Source organism: Bubalus kerabau, chromosome 1, assembly GCF_029407905.1.
Source record: "Bubalus kerabau isolate K-KA32 ecotype Philippines breed swamp buffalo chromosome 1, PCC_UOA_SB_1v2, whole genome shotgun sequence".
Classification (NCBI taxonomy): domain Eukaryota; kingdom Metazoa; phylum Chordata; class Mammalia; order Artiodactyla; family Bovidae; genus Bubalus; species Bubalus kerabau.
The window spans coordinates 215713445-215735157 of record NC_073624.1 but is presented as its reverse complement, the minus strand read 5'-3'; the positions used below and the strand labels follow the sequence as shown (position 1 = coordinate 215735157).

The following is a 21713-nucleotide window of genomic DNA, read 5'->3' as shown; positions in this document are numbered from 1 at the left end:
CCCACCCAATCCCCCAGATATCTACTTGGCTTGCTCCCTCAATTCCTTGGGCTTCCCTCATAGCTCAGTTGATAAAGAATCCACTTGCAATGCAGGAGACCCCAGTTTGATTCCTGGGTTGGGAAGATCCCCTGGAGAAGGGATAGGCTACCCACTCCAGTATTCTCGGGCTTCCCTTGTGGCTCAGCTGGTAAAAGAATCTGCCTTCAATGCAGGAGAGTTGGATTCTATCCCTGGGTTGGGAAGATCCTCTGAAGGGAAAGGCTACCCGCTCCAGTATTCCAGCCTGGAGAATTCCATGGACTGTATAGTCTATGGGGTTGCAAAGAGTCAGACACGACTGAGCGAATTTCACTTTCACTCCGTTCCTTAAATGTCTCCTTCTCAATGAGGCCTTTTCTAAAATTTGAAGCTCCATCCCAACTTATATCCCTATCCCTCTTCCTTGCTTTGTCATCGAGCCCAAGCTCATATTGCTTGCTACATGACAGGCCAGTAAATCGAGAGATGAGATGTTGGGAGAAGGAATGGTGACTTATTTGGAAAGCCAGAAAACCAAGAAGATGGGGGACTCTTGCCTCCAAAGAACCATCTTGCCTGAGTTAGAATTCAGGCTTCTTTTATACTAAAAGGGGAGGGAGTAAAGTCAAACATTTCCTGGTTCTGGTCAGCCTGGAAAGGGGATGTGTTAATTTCTTCTTCCAAGAAGCCATTCACAGATGGGCCTGGTCAGGATATTTCCCTTGAGTTAAATCTTAAGACAGAGTTACCAGAAATGGGCCATTTTGTATAATTTAAGCTTATAGGCAACACTCCTTTAGTGATTAACTTGTAATAGAATACAAAAGTTTCTTCCCAGTTACAGCTTTATTTTTCTGTATTGCATTTACACCATCTGATACATCATCTCTTTTGCCTGTAATCTTTCTTTCCCAGCTAGACTGCAAACTTCTGGAGTTCAGGGATTTTTGCCTGGTCTATTCACTGCTTCATCTTCATCACCCAAATTGATGCATGGCACGAAGTATGACCACAGTAGTTAAATGAATTAATGAATGTATGAGTGGCATGTATTGGACACTGCTTTGCAGACTTTTGCAGTACAGTGTAGAGCATCGTGGTGAAGGTAGGTTACCACCGTTGCTACAGGGGCAGCCTGAGGGAAGGGAGTGGTCATTAATGACTCATAATCTTCCACCACCAACTCAGCAGCCTCAGAACAACTCTGCAGGGTCTGTATTATTATCTAAATTTGGTTCAGCTGGGTGCTAATGCCTCCCCCCTCCCCCTCCGCCTTTGGTGGATGGAGGGGAGAGGAGGAGGAGCCGGAGGGCTCTTGGGATGGGTCACTAAGGTCTTAAGGCCAAAAACCAATTTAGAAATACAAGTTGGGTTTTGCAGCGGGCCCCTCTTGTTGCTTGTCTCAATCAAACCTAAATTAATTTTAAAAAATAAAGGGAAAGGGAAAATAATTAAAAAGCAAACAAACAAAAATGTGTGTGATGATAGAGAATCACTGTTTAGTGAATTTCAACTTGGGTCCAAGAGCGAACATTTGCTGAATCTAAGTAAAAGACTTCCATGCAACAAAGCAAATCCAGACTTCTAGGGGTCACTGCGAAGAACTCCAGGGGAGCCAGATGCACAACAGTTGGTCGAGGGGAAGACCAGGTTTGATAAGGGCTTGGGTCCAAAGACAGCGGGAGGTTCTGAGGTGCGAGGGAGGTTTGCATTGGTTGGGGAGGGGAAAATGCTTGCTGATAACAGCAGTTTTGCCTCCCGCCCTGCGTCAATGAGAAGGCTTCTAGAGATCGGCAGGGAAAGCCGCCCTCCCCCACCGCCCTCCCCACCACACCCCACCCACTCCCAGTAGGCCCTCAATAAGCGTTCCTCTAGACGCACAGGCTGGGACGCACGCTGGAGAAGTGCCTCTGCCCGGGGTCCCGACCTTTTCCCAGGACTTAGCTCAGGGCGAGTCCCCGGCTCGGGCGGGACCCTGCGTGCGGCGTCCAGGCCAGGTGACAGAGGACCAGAGCTGGGGCCGCCATGCGGCCGGGGAACTAACCCACCGACGTCCAGGAGGTACAGCACGGAGGGCCCCCGCGCGCGCGGCTGCGGGCTTGGGGTCAAGGCTGGGGCGCCCAGGTGGCGCGGGAGGGGTGGCCGGACGCATGGGGACGGGATGGGATGTGACGAGCGGCGCGCTGTGCATTGTGGGAATCCCGGGGCCGCGGCGACTGGTTCCAGTTCACTCGGCAGCGGAGCCGGGCGGAGGGGGCGATCGCGGGGCGCGCGGGCGGGAAGCGAGGAGGTGGGCGGGCGGGCCAGCGAGGAGCGCGGAGAGAAAAGGCGCGAGCGGCCGAGAGGGCACAGGCCGGACACCTTGCTGCAGCTGCCGCCGCCGCCGCCGAGCCGCCCCGTAAGTGCCCCCCGGCCCCCTCGCCGCGCCGCGTCCCCGCAGCCCGGGTCCGGCTGCCCCGCTCTTACTGCCGAGGGTGCATGGGAGCGGCCGGGCCTGGCGGGCACCTGGCGGCGCACTGCCGACTTGGGCTGCTGGGTTCAACACGGCCCACGCCGGGGCCTCGCGCGCGCACGGGGCCCTCCCAGGCCCTGCCCGGGCCGCGCGGGATCCTCTGGTTTTGTTCAAAAAGCAAACCCGGAAGCCAACTTGTCTTAGAACCGGGTCCTCCTGCCCGCGCCTGAGCGCTTTTGTGGCCAGGAGACAGCCCCGGCTCGTGCCCCGGCGACCCTTCCTGTAACGGGCTGGCTGGACCCGAGGCCGGGGGAGGCGTCGCGGCGGGAGCCGGTCGGCCTGGGCCTGGGCGCCCGGGAGCTGTTGTGCGCGGAGTTGTACTTGGTGAGGCGCCCGCCCGCTCGTGAGTTGCCTGCCCGGGGCACAATAAGTCGGGCTCGAGCCCCAGGTGGAGGTGGTGTAGGCGTCTGGGTGGTGTGCTGGGAGAGTGGGATGGGGGTTTGGGGGATAGTTGCAAGAGTGGAACCAAGGCGGGGCGGGGAGGGATTTGTCCAGGGACTGGCTGGAGAGGGGCCACAGGAACCCCCGCTGCCCTCTCGTTTTATGATCAGCCTTTTGTTTGCTTTGTGGTTGGGAGGTGTTGTTTGGTTTTTTTTTTCCCAAGGTAACTCCAGAAGGCTGTAGGCTCCTCGAGTGGAGAAGGCCAGGAGGGAAGTCTCTCGCTGGGGGGTGGGGTGGAGAGAGGAGGTGAGTGCGCAGGATGCTGCTGGTCATGTCACCTGACAACAGGTGTGCGGGATGGCGCGTCCCACCTGCACTACTGCAGGGACCACAGATCACTCACGAAGGATCTTGTCAGTAGATTGCTTGAAACGTTGTTTTAGACAAGATGTTAGGGAAAGATACTTTCCCGAGTGCGGAAATAAGAGACACACAGCTGAGACAAGCCTTAAATTCAACAATTACAGTTACCACGAAGTCCTTGTAAGACTTTAATAATCCAATAAACAGCGTATAAGAATAGACAATTAGAGGGGCGCTCCTGCTAGCTTCTCTCTCTCTTCTACCTATGTGGTTTGAGGTTTCATCATTAAAAAGGGGTAAGTGCTTTGTTCCAAGATTTCCTGCTCCAAGGACTCAGGAAATTTTGAAGTTTTAAATTTCAATGAGTGGGAGACTCTATTTGTGAATTAGAGGGAATCCACCTACTCCAGGCCACCTTTAGATTACTGGTCTGCTTTCAGAGGCGTTATTAGCTATGAAATGGACACTTCTTTGCTGCACCTGGAATTAATACCCATGTACACTACTAACCAAAGCTGGGCAGCGGCATCTCAGTCTTGCACAACAGGCTCCCCAGTGAGGAGAGATGTATTTTTCAACCTATTTTTCTTTCTTCCTCTTCCTAAATCCTCAAGACTTGAAAATCTTATTTACTCTATTTTTAGGAGGAGAGTAGGAAATCTCTCCACTTTGTTACTCTTTTGATCTCTTACCATTGTTAATACTGATCCTTCGATAAAGGTATTTAGAAGGAGGGAGGGGGTTAAATAAGTGAAAATTGTTTGAGGCAGGGCCTTTAGAATGAGGATGGGGTGGCTTATGTTTTATTAAACTTTGAGTTGTCTAGACCATCACACACTACATTCTATACTTCATACAACTATAAGTCACTGGCTTGGTCTATACCCAGTGGGCCAGGGTCAGAGAATGGTACATCTCAGGCTGCCATTTTTTCTGGTCCTCCAGATAGCAGATCTCTGGAAGACCCTTTCATCTCTTATTTCCAAGAGAGGCTTGGACTGCATACATGAATTTTGGGACCTACCTCTAATATCTTCAAAGTTAATGCTACCCCAAGCCATTTAAAGGAGGTTTACTTAAATAAAAGCCCAAACTCACAAAAGCCCAACTTGACAAAACCCAACAAGAATCTATATGTGGTATTCATCAGAATGTCAGCAGCTTCTAGTTCTCTTTGGATTGTGGCCTTGGATTTGTGTCAGCTTTTTCAGAGCCCTGTTCTTGGCACATGGGCTGGGAAAGGGCAGAGGTCAGTGGGGCCCACGTCTGTCTTATAGGTCCTTCCCGAGTTCTGTAGGTTTAGAAATACGTTGGGCCCTACCTCAGCTCTTATGAGTGAGCCCAAGTGGTTAATTCTTCATTCCAGAGAATTGCATAGCTTGTTAGCTGGGATCAAGCCTTCTAGATCAGTGTCTTGCAGTCTTCAGGGAATATTTCTTGGGAATCAAGTCTCTTGGGGGTCAAGCACTAGGGACAGAACTGGATCAAGAAAATGTCCAGTTTTGCCATGTCCCCCTACCTCCTAAGAGGGGAGGGGGCTGGAGCTTGAATCAATCACCAGTGGCCAGTAATTTGGTCAGTCATGTCTTCTATGTAATGGAATCTCTGTAAAACCCCCAAAGGACAAAGTTCAGAGAGCATCCAGGTTGATGGACAAGTGGAGATTTAGAGAGTGGCACACTTGGAGAGGGCGTGGAAGCTCCATGCATGCCCTTCCCTGGACCACCCTATGTATGTATCTCTTCCATCTGACTATTCCCAAGTTATATCCTTTTGTTAATAAACTGGTATGTAGTTGAAAAGAAAAAAAGAAATGTCGAGTTCTTACCCTTGGGAAGCTGACATGAGGAGCAGAAGGCAGGCAAGTGTGCATTGCAAGGTCAGTGCAGGAAGCCACAGTAGCTCTCATAGCAGCTCCCAGGACAGTAACCTAGCCAGGAGCAAGCCCTTACTCGGCACGGAAAGATCAAGTAAGAGTTGACTGGGCAAAAGAGGGCAGGTAGGGACAAGTGTTTGAGACATGGCCCACTTGTGCGAAGTCTGAGAACAATGAGAATAGAGGTCACATGGGGGAACTGCCAGAGGCTCAGGAAGTTGTGGTTCTAGAGGGAAACTAGTGAAGCCAGAGGGCAAAACAGACCAAATCACAGAGGGGAATCCTGATCAGAAACACACTGAGGGATTTAAACTTCTTCCTAAGAGCAATAATAAGGCTGCGAAGGCTCTGGATAGGAGGAAAATGTCTTTTCTTGGGGATGCTTCATCTGTTCAGCAAACACTGAATAGCTTCTAGATGCTAAGCCTGACGAGGGTCTTGCCCTACTGAAGCTCACATGTTCCTCTGATGGCCTTCCACTGGGGTGACTGTCTCCTAGTTGGCACGTCCTTTAACAGGGAGAGGAGGTTTGAAGGAAAATCTCCTTGCGAAGGAGGCAGGCAGTGCCATACCAACTATTAAAATGTAGTGCTGCTTCCTTTAGTGTCACTCAGGATGCATACCACAGAGTGGATTTGCAGAGGTGAACATTTTAATCCCAGACTGCCTTTCTGCTAACTGTTCCTGCTTATAGTAAATAACACTCTTCATTTTGGCTTTTGTTTTTTCCCACCACTAAAATCCTGACACATGAGAAGAGTAAAATCTGCTGGAACAAAGTGTTCGGTTTAAGGTTTATTTATTATCTCAATTTGTCCTTTTCTTCTTGTTTGCAGTCCCTTGGTTCACTGAGGATGGACCGTAAGTTCTTTAGTAATCCCTTTCATTTTGTGGTATAGTGTTTTATGAATGGAGAGAGATGTTTTTCGTGATTGGCCAAAGTACCAGAACAAGTCTCTGTTCTGAGCCAATCAGAGCGCATCTTGTGAACCCCAGCTCTGGGAGTGATAGTTGTGCAGTAGATCCGCATGCCTCTGGGGACACGGCAGCAGTGTCACCGCTGATCGTTTGGTATGATGGGAGTAGATGGAGGAGAATGCTGCAAACAGGATTAGTGTCCTGCACTTGAGAATTGAGTGTCTCAGGTTTGCCTTCATAATTCGAGTTGATGGGAAGGAGACAGATGCATGTGGACATGCAGGCACTTATCCACTGGCAGGGAATGGATGGGTCAGTCCTCACTCTGTAACAGTGACCTGAGCACGGATAGCTCAGATTCTTTCATCCTTGGGGGCCAGAGATAGGGCTGTCTGACCAGCAGCCCCCCAGCAGTTCTAATCAATATTTTGCTCAAGATCAATATGCACACATTCATTGCTTAGATATAAAAGACTTTACCATTGACCATTCCAATGGTTTCGTGAGTGCCCTGATTTTTTGAGAGTTTTCTAGGCGGCAGCTTTAACAGAGGTCAGCATCTTACAGATATGAGGAAGGTAAGTCTTTTCTGCTGGTCTGTGTTACTGTGCCTGTCTTAACAGCAAAAAGGGAGATTGCTGGAGTCATAGGATGGTCACCGAAGGCCTCTGCATGCTCATACCTCAGCCATCAGGGAAATGGTGGTGGTCCCTTCTTGGGAATCCCCAAGGTAGCCCCACAAGCTTCCTGAATTTTGTGGGTCTGGGCTCCCACATGAATGGTCCCAGAGAAGCTCCCGGATTGGTGTCTCACTTGTCACATTTGAGTCCTGTGGTCCTGGCAAATGCAGCCCTCATTTTTGTCAAGAGAGCCCCCAGCCACTGTAACTTATCATTTACCACCCAGCTAGCACTTGAGGGCCTCTCAGGAACCAGACCGGAGAAGGCAATGGCACCCCACTCCAGTACTCTTGCCTGGCAAATCCCATGGGTGGAGGAGCCTGGTAGGCTGCAGTCCATGGGGTCGCTAGGAGTCAGACTCGACTGAGCAACTTCACTTTCACTTTTCATGCATTGGAGAAGGAAATGGCAACCCACTCCAGTGTTCTTGCCTGGAGAATCCCAGGGATGGGGGAACCTGGTGGGCTGCTGTCTATGGGGTCGCACAGAGTCGGACACGACTGAGGAGACTTAGCAGCAGCAGCAGCAGCAGGAACCAGACAGGGTGGTAGATTCTAAGAGATACAGTCGGTGAGCAGAGTGGCCTGGTCCATCCCATCAAGACAGGCAAGAACAGAGACAGTGGTGATACAGTGTAACAAGTGCTAGGAGTGGGGTAGGTGGCTTTAGAATATTTGTATAAGTTGGATCCAGCATGACAGTCAGGGAAGGGCTGGAAACTGCTTGTAGAGAGCCTTTTATATAAGACTGAGAAAAACAATTTTACGTATTTCAATGGTGGCTGAGGTTCATTAAAAGGGATTTCTCACCGGACTCAGGGGCCGCTGCAGGAATGTCTACTGAGTAAATAGAGTGATTCAGCCTGGTGGAGCCCTCATGTGCTGGTAATAGGAAAGATAGGCCAGAGTTGGTTGGGTCTTGTACAAAGCCAGAGTCTGGGCATGGGGCTGCTGCACACTAGACTAGAACTGGGGGCCACATGGCTCAGCCACTGCAGAGAGGCAGAGGAGGGAGCTCCTTGATAAATCTCCATCATCAGAGAAATGTTGGATCCACTAGGCAGAATCGCCCCAGCCTGAGGGCAGGAGAGAGTGTTCCACACCGAGTGAGCGGCATGTCCCAAAGGGTGGAAGTGGGGATGAAGGTGGTTTGCAGCACATGGAGGAGCCAGTTGTGGTGCCCTGTTGGCGAGAACAACAGTGTAGTAGGGTGACCCTTTGCCCTCCTTGCCTCTGTTCCCCTTCCCTTTGTTTTCTTGTCTGTCTGATTCACGGGATCCTCACAGCCAGGCATCTCATTTGTCCTGTGCTTTGAGGACAGATCACGATGTCGCAGTCACATCTTGATCATTGGGGGGCTTGTTGTCAAAGACCTGCTTCTCACTGAGCCTGGCTCTTCTCTGTAGAGCCCCCTCCGCCTCTGTGTCTGTGTGAACTTTGGGTTTCTGCAAACAAGGTTCATGTCTATTGTGATTGATTTATAGCTGGAGGAGTTGCAGAGATAAAGACCACAGAGATCCCTTCAGGATCAACCACAAAATCTTCATTTCCTGATCTGATAACAGTCAAGCTAATGTTCAGTAATGAACAGATGCCAGGGTTGCCTGAAGACCTATCACTGTCTTCAAAGCATGTGGAACCCTCTGCAGGGCTGAGGGCTTCTGGTTTGCTGAATGGGGTGCCCTCCTGGCTGATGAATCCAGGAAGGAAGGACACAGTTTTGTCAGTTTGGCAGGGTACTGTTGCTGTTTCTCCTGTGAACAAGGTCAGGGCCCCAATGAGAAGCTGAATGCATGGGAAGCCACTTTCTGCATGACAAAGGACTGTCCACCTCTCAGAAAAGGCTCGACGCAGGACGTGGGTCAAAATAGGCTTTGACTGGTCACTCAGACCCTGGCTTCAGGGTCAGCTCTCAAGTTGGTTTGTCAGGTTACAGAGACTGGCTGTTTCCTCTTTTCTCTGTAGGAAATAGCTGGAGGACATTTTCCAACCTCTCTTGCAGTAGGTGTGGCCATGTGACCATGTTCTACTTGGTAGGTCATGATCAGGAGTGGTGTGCTCCACTTCCAGACCTGGCCTCTGAAAGCCGCCAGGTATTTTCCTCCATGACCCTTTACCTCCAGTGGTAACCCCAAATTGTGCATTGAAGGGTGGGAGGAGTCTGGACCCATGGATCATCCTGCAGATAAACTCCAGTCAAGGACTTTCCCCAGGTGAGAAATAAGAAGTAGGGGCTTATTTGTTACAGCAGCTGGCCTAGGATATATAGGCTCTCAGTGGTAGAGCTGTGACTTGAATTGGGTTAGTCTGACTTTGGAACTCAAGTTATTAATCGCAGTGCTCAGCAGCCACTTCTGTCACAGTTACTCTTCCCACCCTGCCTCCCCATGCTGGTGCTTGGCGTTAACCGACCTTGTCTCCTAGACTTCTGAAGAGCAGGATGGACCTGCCACACTCATGCATTTATCTGGAGTTTGCACCGCTACAAGGCGATTTTCCAAATGATGTTTTTAAAATCACCACACATTATTGGATATCATGAGGCTGCGTGGCTCAGGTAGAATTCTTTCATAGCTGTGGCTACAGCTTAGGGATTTACTGCTAGAAGTGCAGCAAGAACATGAGGAGGGGCAAGGAACAGAACTTCCTCAGGGCAGTCTTGGGGAGGGAATGAAGACTCAGGGCTGTTTTATCAGAGGAGTCTGGTTCCAAATGAGACCTGAAGATGGCTCTGACGTTTAAGCACTGATGTATAAGGTCTTTCTTGGAACCTGGGGACCTGCAGATGACTGCAGCACCTGGCATGGAGTAGGTCCTAGTTGAGTCGAGCTAGGGAGGCAGGCACACATAGAGATGCCAGGGTATGTAGTGTGGGAATATGGAGCAGTGAACAATCCAGTCCATGGTCGGGACCAAGAGGAGAGGTTGTGTGAGCATCAAATTCAGGTTTGGCAAGAGGACGAAGGGTGTTTCAGGCAGGAGAAGCAGCATGTGTAAAAATATTCTGGACATGGCTTCACAGGTCAGGAAGTCAAGGGCAACTTGGGCATCTGAGCCCAGGCAGGGATGATGGGAAGCAGTGCTGAAGAAGTAAAGGATGCTGTTTGTGGCTGGCTTGGGAGCTGGAGAGCCAGCAAAGTGGCAGAGATCCTCTGGCATCCATGGAGAGAGACTAGTGCTGTGGAGAACAGGCGAGGAGCAGGAGCTGAACCAAGGCAGGGAGGGCAAAGAGAAGGGAAGAGGCTTGTGAAGTTATGGAAGTGGGTTCAACAGAGCCTGGCTAATGACTGGGAGCTGTGGAGGTGGGCAGAGAGGTAGGGACACACTGGCCCCTGATTGGTAGCTTGGTGCATGAAGTTGCCACTGCTGGGGCTGAGAAACCCACAGGAGTTCACATGGGACTTAAAAGCAGGCCCTGCCGAGGGCAGTCAGAACAGAGCCCTGGGGCTCGGCAGCCAGGTGTACACTGGGATAGGGACTCGGGAGTCACCAGCTTGTTGACTAAAGACTCTTGGCTCGAATCAGAGGGGATCCCCAGGAATGTTACTTTTGAAGAATAGGCATGTCAGGTCCCTGGGTACTAGTGGTTCCGGTCTGGGACAGGACATTGTCCGATTCCCACAAAGTCAGCCCCAAACATACCCAGGCAGGTCCACCCAGAGACAGAGCTGGAGTCTGTGCACCAGGAAGAGCAGGGCTGAGCTGCATAAACCATCCCTGGTCACTGGCCTCTCCTGCTGGAAGAGGGGAACCATTAAAACTCTCAGTCTAAAGGTCTGGGGTTAATCTGTGCAACATATTTGTATTAAAGCCAAAGACTGCTGGGAGCCCAGATCCAACTTTTCCCTACAAACACATGCACACACAAGTACAAATACCATTTCCTGCTCAGAGTGAGCGTGGGCACCTGTTTGCCAGGAATGTTTTAAAACAGAGCTCATTACAGAAGAAGTGGAGCCAACTATTTGTTTCAGAAAAACCAGACCCTTCTGGGACTCTCTTTAGCAATCAATGATCAATTAAGCCTAGGTACCTCCCTGGACAGGGTGAAATACAGGGTTCTCATCACACAGGCCTTGCGCCCCCTTAATTCTGATGAGCCTGTCAGAGTACCCAGAAATTCTGCCTTCTCCTGTTTTGGCCATCTCTGTCAGGCAGACCATCCAAGATGGTCTTGAGGGTCATACTGATGTTAGATATGGACCATGTATATCTTGAATGTAGGGTTGGGTGTCAGGAACAAGGACTCCTAACTCTGTGACTTCCACGGAGCTTGACCTCAGTTTACCAGTAAATGGGAGACTTGACCGTTTGGTTCAGTGGTCTGAGCATCTGTGTCTTCCAGGGAAGTCTTGTCTGGTGCCCTGGAACAGGCTGAGGCCTCTCACAGCCCCTTCCGCAGTGCCCTGCACTGGCCTTTCACAGTTCCCATTTGAGTGACTGAGGGTTATGTAGTATTTCTTGTGTCCACCAGCTCTGGGAGAACAAGGCCCCATCTGCCTTGTGCATTGTCGTCTCTGTCCCAAGCGTGATTCCTTAAGTGCATACGTGAATGACTCGATGCTCCTAGTAAACGTCTGCGACCTTGCTGTGTGGTACTGTGCCAGGAATAGTCAGGGGCAGCCCTTTGAGACCTCGCGGTGTGACGAGAGAGAGAGGGAGGGTGGGGGAGCGTGTGTATGTGCGCCCATCAGTGCCGTGGTGTGAAGCACATAGGAACCCAGAGGATGGAGCACGCGGGAGGGTTGGCAGAAGGCAGGAAAGCGTGAAGGATAAAGGAGGTCCTGGCTAAAGGGCACGATTACTGTGGAGGAGGACATTTGGGGGTACTCCCTGTGTTTGCGTTTAGACCTCAGGAAGGAAGCACAGGTGAAGCTCGATGGGTGTGGCAGGCCTAGATTTCTAGGGCATTGCATGACAGGCCAAAGGTTCTGATTGCGTCTTGGGAATTGTGGCAGCAGGGAAAACTTAAGAATAGTACCACAGCATATTCAGATTTGTGTGCATGGAGACAGCTCAGCCAGTGAAGAGCAGGTGGATTAGAGTGTGGCCTGTGGTGGGAAGGCCTTTTCAGGACCAAATGTGTGATCATTTGGTTAAGATAGTGGTGACCTGGGTCCAGTTACAGTCGGGGTGGAGAAGAGAGGACCCTACAAGAGGTATGGGACATTTTGGATGGTGAGTGGGTCGGGGAAGAAAGGAAGGACTCTCTTTTCTGAGGACAGGCCTGACTAGCAGTCAGGAAGTGCTCAGAGGGCCTCATATTCCAACCTGGCTGCCCGTTTAACTCCTGTGAGCAGTTCTTGCCTCTCACAGATAAAGGACTACAAGGGAGAGAGGCTGCTCTCATCAAAAAACCTAAGTGTCTGACTTAACGTCTTCATTGTAGAGGCAGGTGACATAGTTTTCTTTTATCAAGTGTTCAGCAAATGTATCAGCCCTGGTCTCCAGTGTATGAAAATACAATTATTAAACAAGCATATAGATCTCAGCCAAGAAACCCCATTTTCTTTACATCATGTGGCATAAAGGCGAGGCACTTAAAAGCAGTCGTTGTCAGAGTAACGTTTAAATGGAAGTGGCTGATAAAATTGATGTCATGGTATAAAATGTGAAAAGCTAAGCCATTCTTTTTTCCAGGGCTGAAGCACATGGGTGGAATGCAGAAACTGGGCTCGCAGGGCTCCGCGACTAGGCGGTGGCATCTGCCAGCACAGCCTGTTTCTTCCAGGGCCCAGAGGGTGTGGGGAAAGGGGAGATGTCCCCAGTAATCCTGACCCGAGCATTCGCTTGCCTCCACAGTGAACTTGCTGATCCATCTCCAGGGCCACCGCCATGTCCAGCCGGGGTGGGAAGAAGAAGTCCACCAAAACCTCCCGGTCCGCCAAGGCGGGAGTCATCTTCCCCGTGGGCCGGATGCTGCGGTACATCAAGAAAGGCCACCCCAAGTACAGGATCGGAGTTGGGGCGCCCGTGTACATGGCTGCCGTCCTGGAGTACCTGACAGGTGAGTGTGCCTGAGTCACTGTGGACACACAGCTTCCAAGGATTGGGAGGACCTTGTTCATTTATTTTGAAAATGTTCAAACCTACGGAAAAGTTACAAGAACAGTGAGTGAACATTTTTACCTAGATGCACCATCTGTTAACATGTTGCCCCACTTGCTTTCTCTCTCTCCACTCTGTGTGTGTGTGTGTGTGTGTGTGTGTGAGTGTGTGTGCATGCATGTGCATGCACACGTGTACATTTATTTCTGGCTGTTACCTGTTTGGTTGTTACCTATTATAATAATGTCTGTTTTGAAATTTCCTCAATTGTCCCAATAATGTGCTTTATGATTTTGTTCTATTTTCTTTCCTGATCCAGGATCCATTTTAGGATCATACATTGCATTTGTCTGTCAGGTTTCTTTAGGTTTATTTAAAAAAATTCCCTAGTTTTCAAAAAAAATCTCTGATGACATGGATGTTTTTGGAGGGCACAGGCTGGATATTTCACAGAATGCCCTTTAATCTGTGTGGGCCTCAGGCTTGGATTCAGGTTAAATGTTTTGGCGGGAGAATTCCGTAAGCGATGTTGAACCCTTCTCTGGCCTCGTGTCAGGAGGCCCCTGCTGTGGGTTTGTCCTGTCACTGTTGATCTTCACTTTGGTCACTGGATTAAGGTGGTGTCTGTGCATTTTTGCACATCCTGGATCGCAGCCTTTCACCCATGGCGTTAGCATTCCTTGATGATCTTATTACCAGGATCTGTTATCACTGGGGTGGTTATAAAATAGTGGTTTTTCTATTTCTGTCCTTTCTCCTACATTTATTAGTTGGCAGTCTTCTGCTAAGAAGAGCTTTCTTTCTGCCCTTCCCTTCTTGTCTTTTTTCTCTATCAATGCTGGTTCGTGGATTTTTAGAATTTAACATGTTATGTACTGCCATGTCTTTACTCATTATTTTGGTCACATTGTCTCAAATTTGACCTTCAGGCTGGATTTTAGCCCTTCTTCCCCTTCTCCATCACTCTGTACATTTCTTTTCTTTCCAACAAAATGAGATATTCTCATCTCCTCCTGACCTTCCCCTGTCCCAGTCTAGGAATCAGCCATCCCTCTGGGGCGAGGTGGCGGGGGGTGGGGGGTCCTTGGTCCTTTTCCCAGATAAAATGTTGTTGGTCTTATTGGTGACTCCATAGCAACTGTGGGAGGTCAGCTGGGCAGGATTCACGCCCACCCCCCTGCAACCCCAGCCGCCATTTTTAGTATTGAGGAAACCAACCTCAGGGCATAAAAAGATTTGCCACGTATAACCAGGAAGTACTTGCAAAGGGGCACATCCTGCTGTCCCTTTGTAATGCTTTTACCAATTTTTTCTCCATACATCATCAGGGCAAGTGGCAGGTGGGGGCAGCTATCTCTCTAGAGAGAAAGGAGAGCCTGACTCAGCAAGACAAGGCTGGGTTGCTCCCTGCTCTCCCAGCCTTCTCGTTAAGACAAGACCCAAGGCTTCCCCTCACAACCATGAAGGTTCTAGAGTTTTTGTGTTCTGTTAAAAGTGTCTAGGCATAAAAAGTATTTGGGGTTCTAGTTGTGAGGCCTTTGCACGTATTTGGAACTTGGACCCTGTGCTTGTCAGAGACTCATAGGTGGCATGCCTGGTAGCATGACATAGGCATGGTTCTTCTCACTATGCAGATGAGGAAACAGAAGCCCAGAACATAGGTGTCACACCCAGGAAAACCACATGTAATGCTGGCAGTTGGCAGGGGAGACCAGGGGAGAAGTCACTGGGTGGGACCCAGAGGAGACTGTTAAGGTCTGGCTCAGCAGTTTACTGCTGTGTGACCCAGAGTCATTTAACCTCTCCAGATCCCAATTTCCTTTCAACTCATTTGGAGACAACAGTCCCTGCTTCACCAACTCCAGGCTGCTGTGAGATCCAAAGGGACTTTGTTTGAGCGCAATGGGGAAAGCTGACATGATGTGTAAGTCCAGCCGACCTGTGTTTCCTGGCTCCTGAATCCTATGATGCCCCTGGCACAGGCATGACACTGGGCTGTTCACAAACACATTCATTAGGTCAAGTACCACAGCAGTTTCATTTCTTCCATCAAGCTCCCTCTTGTTAGTTAGCAGGGCATTGGTGGGGGCATACTGCTGCTCCATCATGTTTGAGGCAACAACTGTCTGTGCCACACAGAAAATCTGTATGTTTTCCTTGTCATGTCTGGTTGGCTCTGAAACTGAGCGCAGCGCACATGAGGGCCAGGTCAGCAGGTTTTTTCTCATGGGGGCCGGGCACCTTGACCCTGAACCCCCCCCAACTGTGCCCGTCTCTGACTGTCCTGGGTGCAGTAGTGGTCCCAAAGTGGGGTGGGAATGATCAGGGCGGTCCAGTGCTAGAGCTGGCCAAGTCACTTAAGGCAAATCCTTACTCTGGCGTTAGCCATGTTAACCCCTGTGTATTAAAAAGTAATACATATTTTGAAATTTTACCAAGTCCTTCCAGAAGAGCTATAGTTAGGTGAATCTGAGCCATCTTCTCTGCCTACACAGTGTTGAGTCATTGGAGTGACCACTGCCCGGGGCCCCAACTTGTCATCTGGTCTGTGGGATGGGGCCTTGGGGGATGTCCTGGGCCCTCGGTGCTATACTTGATTACTGCTAGCCGCTTGTGTCCGGTTGTCTGATGGGCAGGAGCTGAGTTTCAGGGCTGCATCAGTGGAGCGTTGCTGCGCTCCACCCATGAGCGTTGCTGCACTGCACCCACGCCATGACTGCTCTCAGGAGGTGATCCGTCCTGAGCCCCTCGGGCTGGGCTGTGGGAGCCCATCTGCCTGCTCAGAACTTGGGCTTTGGTCCCTGAGAGAGAAGCAGAGGTGGCCCAGCTCTCTTTCTGCTCTGCTGTTTGCTCCTGTTTCACAGAAGACCCTTTCCCAGTCATTTCACATGCTTACTGAGTGCCCGCTCTGTGCCCAGCACTGTGCTAGCTGCAGAGCACAGGAGTGGCTGGGGCAGAAATAGTCTCTGCTCCATGGAGCTCATGCTCTAGTCTGGAAGGAAGAACCAGCCAACCCAGATGGTTCCGGACTGTGCCAAGTGCTGTGGAGGCTGTAAACAGGCCAAGGAGCCCCAGTGCCTGGGGGCCTGGAGGTGAACTGACCCAGGAGGGTTTTATTTGAGGAGAAGACATAATCAGCTGAGATCTGGAGAGGGAGATGGTGCCATCCAGCCCCGTGAGGGATAGGAAAGAGCTCTGCCACCTTCACAATGCACCTGCTGGGTGCCAGCCTCTTCCCAGAGCTGGGAAACGCTAATGTAGCTTCGGGCTTAGACACTGTGCTCCAATACATGGCATCTGAGCAAAGTGCCACCCATTCCACAGGTCCTCAGAAGAGCTGCATTGTGTCCAGTGCTGAGAGTGAAGCCAGAGCAAGACCTCCCCTGACCCCCAGAAGCTTTGTCCAGAGGCAGGTACAAACCAGGAAAAGGTGGTGATGATGCAGGAACACATGTGCTGAGATCAGGCTTCAGAAAGCTTTTCCTGGAGGATGTGTGTTAACCTGCTGACCAGAGCTGCCCCGCTTGTCTAGTTGTCACCTGAAGGGTCCCCCTGGAGGATTTGTCTCCTTCTCTGACAGGTGGCACACAATTGCAGGCATGGTGATGGGGTGCGACCCAGTGCTCTTCTGACATGGCTGGACCTGGCCTCCTGTGAGAACACCCTGGTGGAGAGTTGAGGAGGGGTCTGGATGCTTGGGTGCCTGAGCTGCAGGGCCCACCTAGGACCAGGTAGCTCTGGAGCAGGGAGCTGACATCTCCGGCCAGCCTGCGGCACCACTTGGGGTGCCATGCTGTCCAGTAGAATCTGGTAGGGGCAGCAGAACCAGGTGGTTAAGAGTAGGGACCCTGGTGTCAGAGCTGCCGTTTCCTCATTATGGCCTAGGCAGCTCACTCACATCCCCAAGCTGTAGTTCTGTTATCTGTGAAATGGGGGTTACAGTGAGTGCCATGGACTTACTGTGAGGTGGGAATGAGAGGGTGCACGCGAAGTGCTTTGTTGGGTCTGCACAGTGTAGGTGCCCAGCTGTTAACCTGGTGACATTAGGGTGACAGCAGAGGGAGTAGTCCTGCTCTGGCTGCTGAGGTGACTGAGGGCGCCCGCTTGCCTTGGGGATTCTGGTGGGGCTGTCCCTGCCCACTTGGGTCGCCTGCTTGCCTTGGGGATGCTGGTGGGGCTGTCCCTGCCCACTCGGGCGTGGTGTCCTTTCACCAGGCACCTGCAGAATGCCCTGGCTGTTACAGAACTGCTCCCTCTGGTTTATTTCAAGCTGCCATTTGACTCCACTTCCTAAAGCTGGCTTAGACAGTAAACGATCTGCCTGCCAATACAGGAGACTCAAGTTCGATCCCTGGGTCAGGAAGATCCCCCAGAGAAGGGAATGGCAACCTACTCCAGTATTCTTTCCTGGAGAATCCCATGGACAGAGGAGCCTGGTGGGCTACGGTCTATGGGGTGGCAAAGAGTTGGACATGACTGAGCAGCTAACACACATACACGCCTAAAGCCAGACTCACCCTCAACACCAAGGTGCCCTATTACCAAACTCTTACTCTGTCTGGTGTTGAAAGCTACTTCTGTCTTGAGCTCTTGGCACACTCATGAAAACCTTGGGGGGTTTTCTAGTTAACTGAGAGCTGAGCATGCCCAGCCCTGGGCCTGGGTTAGGCCAGAGCTGAGGCCAGACCAGCACAAGAGCATCAGGACAGACAGCAGCCCTGCAGACCAGGGGCCATCAGAGTCCAGATAGACGATCCCCTGTGAAGAGCATGTCTTCAGGGGTGAGGGACCATGCAGTACTCCTCCTTATGGTCTGCTCCAGGCTGGGGTGCTTGTGGGAGGAGGTTGGGGCCTGCGTCTTCTCTGAAACTTGAAGCTGGCGTCTGTTTCTCCTCTTGGGTGCAGAGCCCAATCATCTGCCAAACTTAAAAGGAATAGGCAACATCTGGAACAGGCTTGAGTCTGGCGACCAGACAGCTCCTTCCCCAGCTCTCTGTGTGCCTGGCTTTGCAGCCCTGCTGACTCTTCCCAGAGCGCCTCCCGAGGAATGTTATGCTGTCTGCTGGGCTTCCTGGTGCCCCAGCACAGTCCATTCTCCACCCCAGGGCCCTTGACCTTCCAGCCAAGTGGTGATAGTAGCCCCAACTCTCAGGTTGCTGTGAAGATTGGTATTGCATCTTATGAATTTCGCCAGCATTCTTAGTAAACACTAAATAAATTATAGATAAAAAGAAGTATTATCATGGGGAAACTGAGGTAGTTTCTTTGAGGCATTGTCTTTGCTCTGGTATTACTGTGGTACTTCTTTTCTTAAGTGATATTTAGAGGAACTTGAATTCAGCTTAGCTCAGAAAGCCTCTTTGGAGTCTCTTCCCTGTGCCCAGCACAGCCCTGCTCAGTGCTGGGAGGTTTAGGAGATGTGAAATAGGAACATGTGACATGTTTTTTGCCCTAGGGAAAGTTGATGTTGGGAACACACAAGTCCATAGACCAGTAAGGGGATAGGGCAGGTCTAAGGGACAAGTTAAAAGCACTGGAGTCCTACAGTGGGGGTGGTAGGAGGGATGAAAAGTATATGTGGAAGAGTAGAAAGCAAGCATGCCATGACTAGATGGATGCAAAGCGCCCTGGGTCAACACTGCTCAAACGGTGTTCAGCAGAACCCAGGTATTTGGTGAAATGTAAGAGGTAGTCCACCAAAACACCGGGCTGTGTGGGTGAAACTGGGAGATGGCTGTATTCACATTCCCTGTTTTGAGATGGATATGTGAATACCTTTTGTTGAGTTCCTCAGTAAAGCAACTGGTTTTAGTTTGGGAACCACTGGGAAATAGCTTTCTTTACTGCAGCACTTTTGGGAGCCTTTAACATGTGGGTATCCTTGTGAATCCCCAAGGGGAGAAACTTAGATATATAGTGGTTCCCAAACTTTTATCAGAGAGCCTTTCAAGAAACAGCTATGCTATAAACACCTTGCGTGATGTAGTGTGGGGACACTGGTGGTTTAGGATGTGAAAATGGGACCATGAAGAATGCCAGCTAAAGAAGCAAAGCTTAAGGCCACCATGGAGGATGCTCTGTGGTCTGGCTTGTGGCACTGAGGTGCAGAGCTTGTCTAATAGCTCAGGAGAGCTAGGTCTGCCACCTCCATACAGGGCTCAACACATTAGAAGGTGCTTCAGCGTTTGTGCCATGAGGCTGTGGCCTGGGGACGCTGTGCGCTTATTCTGCTAAGCTGAACCACTCACTTGCTGACTTGGGGAGGGCCCACCACTCTTCAGGGCTGTGCTCGTCACTGAGGTGCCAGATGAGAGTCCTTGCCCACTGGGCTTACCCTGGAGGGAAGTGCCTTTGGAGTCCCTCACCCAACTCCTGAGAGGACAGACCTGGTTCCTGGTCATCAAATCCAAAAGGATGTGCAATGACATCTTTTTTTGGGCGGGGGAGTCTAGACACACTACATAGCTTGATCACACAGCTGCCAACCTGCCTCCTGGGATGTAAGCCTGCTTGCAAAAATCACATCTATTCTCAGTTGATTTCTCGACAGTAAGGAGGATGGGAATTCGCATCTCAAGACTGAATGTCGACACTTTGTAATAAGTGTAGACCCTCTCAAGTTGATCACTGTGAGAGATCTGTTGATTTGGATACCCTGCTCTGGTCTGTTTAAAAACCTATGGTCATAGTATATTTCTACCTCTTATAGGATAAGGCCATGCCTACAATTTTTTTTTCTTCTGTCATCTTTGGCTGTAAGCTACAAAATAATGAAGACATCCAGGTTTGCATATTCTTCACCTACCAGTCCCTTTCCGTTTCCCCATTCCCTGCCCCTCCCCACACCCTGTGTTTCAGACCTCGGTCTAATCTCTCCTATCTCCTGCTAGTGACCAGGAAGGACCTCCACACACTTCTAGCAGGCACCTGGCGTCTCTCACAGCAGGTGCTCCATTCTCAAGCTGTCTGTAGGAACTAGGCTAACCATGGTGAAGTTTTCAGGGTCAGGTCCTGGCCTGGGGAACAAGCAGGGTTCACCCGGGGGACCCTATGGCCACTCTGCAGACTGGATGTGTCCTAGCCCTTGTGCCTGACTACATCCTGTAGTAAAACCCCAGGGAAAAGGGATGGTGTTAAAGATACACCTCTGCCTGGTGTTAGCTAGTAAAGTGATCATCCTCATCCCAGGTTTTTAGTTTGCTTGCTTTCTGATCTATAACTCAGGTCAGCTGTTGCATATCCCTTTGGTGTTATTCATTGTCTGCATTCCATCCCTGCCCCCCTCTCTTGTAGATATGACAGGGAGAGGCCTCCTCTGTCAGCAGTGTGTCCTGTTACACAGATATTCATTTCAACAAACATCCATCATACTTGGCATTTCTGGCCTGGGAAAGAAAGGATCCGACAAGCCTGGAAGATTAGGGTAGGAAGAGCCTGCAGTTGGCTCTGTCACTTACCTGGCCTTTGTTACCGCTTTCCTATCCGGAACAGCCAAGTGTGTCCTGTACTCACACAGCTAAAAATAGGGCAGGGAGAACAGGACAGGCTGGCTCTGTGATGCTCGAAGCCCTCTGAATGGCTGTCTCTCTCGCTTGTTTCCGTGGCCACCCAACCTTAGACTTAGACTTCTGGCCAGGACCCAGCTAACTCTTCTTGCTAGAGACTTCATGTATTCCTGAGGCTCCCAGAACCCCACAGGGCTCACTGTTCTACAAAGCCTGTCAGCAGATGAAATTGGGGTCTCGGGGGGACTGGATTTTAATAAGCCAGAGGGTTACAACCAGAAAAAAATCGGAAACACAGAAGTTGAAACCCCAGTGTGCTGGGTACCCAGTGTGTGCACACTATATTTAAATGTATGTTCCCTTTTCCAGTTATGTGAGTAATTTATGTCTGAAAATTTAAGAAGCGAAAACTCATAATCTCAGTGCCTAGAGATAGCAGCTGGCACCGAATGCCTTTTGTGTATATGTATACATGCACGAAAGAGAGTTAGATTTTAGTCTGTTTTTATTAACATCTGCTCTTGATCACTGTACGTGATCATATGAAGCAAATCATGAAGTGATTAAGCGGGGAGCTACGTTGGCAGTCCTAGATGATTCCGTGGTGGATGAACCTTCAGGAGGTGCTTGGAGAAGCAGCGGTTTAGCATTTGCCATCCCCCTGGTGACTTGTCAGATGGCCAGCCTGTTAGCTACCCAGGTAAGTCGGACCTCGGGGCCGAGGCCAGGCGTGGAAAGCACTGAGGAGTGGGGCAGCCTAGCGCCCCACTTCTCCATCCACGGGGGTGGCAGCACAGCGTGAGGACACGCTTCTCCCAGGGCCTCCTGAATCTGCTGCAGAGGCCAAAACCTGAGTTTTTATCTGGTCCTTCACCCAGTCCTCCTAAGGAGGCCATGCGGTTGTCCAGGAGAGTGTAAGTGTGATCTGGGCACCCTTCACAAAACAATGGCCCCATGTCCCCTGCTCTCCCAGCCCTATGGGTTAGACCAGAGAAAGGAAAGGTCTCATTGCTTTCTTTTGCAAATATTTTCTCCTGCTCTGTGACTTATCTTATTCTCTCAACACTGTGTTTCACAGAGCAGAAGGGTGTTTTTTTTTCTTTTTTTTTAATTAAAAAAAACCTTTCAATTCTTTCATGCATTGTGCCTTTGGTGTTGTATCTAAAAAGGCATCACCGAACCCAAGATTATCTAGATTTTTCTCCTATGTTATCTTCTAGGAGTTTTATAGTTTTGCATTTTACATTTAGGTCTCTGACCCCTTTTGTGTTAATTTTTGCAGAGAGTGTTAGGTCTGTGTCTGGATTCAGTTTTTTGCATACGGATGTGCAATTGTTCTACCACCATTGGTTGAAAACTGCTGCTTTCTTGAAGATAAGCTGCGTGGCCTAGTAAACCTCAGTGGTCAAG

At 50.3% G+C, this 21713-nt stretch overlaps 1 protein-coding gene across 13 annotated transcripts in view; it reads left to right on the top strand.

Moving 5' to 3' along the window:
* LOC129632511 (core histone macro-H2A.1) overlaps positions 1 to 21713 on the top strand; it is a 94819-nt gene that overhangs the window by 6570 nt on the left and 66536 nt on the right. For 8 of the 13 annotated variants that reach the window (XM_055554279.1, XM_055554290.1, XM_055554269.1 and 5 more), the window contains exons 1-2: positions 2264 to 2419; positions 12553 to 12757. In XM_055554279.1, the coding sequence (XP_055410254.1) occupies positions 12586 to 12757 (172 nt within the window). In that variant the 5' untranslated portion in view covers positions 2264 to 2419; positions 12553 to 12585. Of the gene's footprint in view, positions 1 to 1536; positions 1672 to 1942; positions 2083 to 2263; positions 2420 to 2528; positions 2858 to 12552; positions 12758 to 21713 lie in introns of those variants that run through there. The other 5 variants (XM_055554221.1, XM_055554212.1, XM_055554298.1 and 2 more) reach the window with 5 other exon arrangements.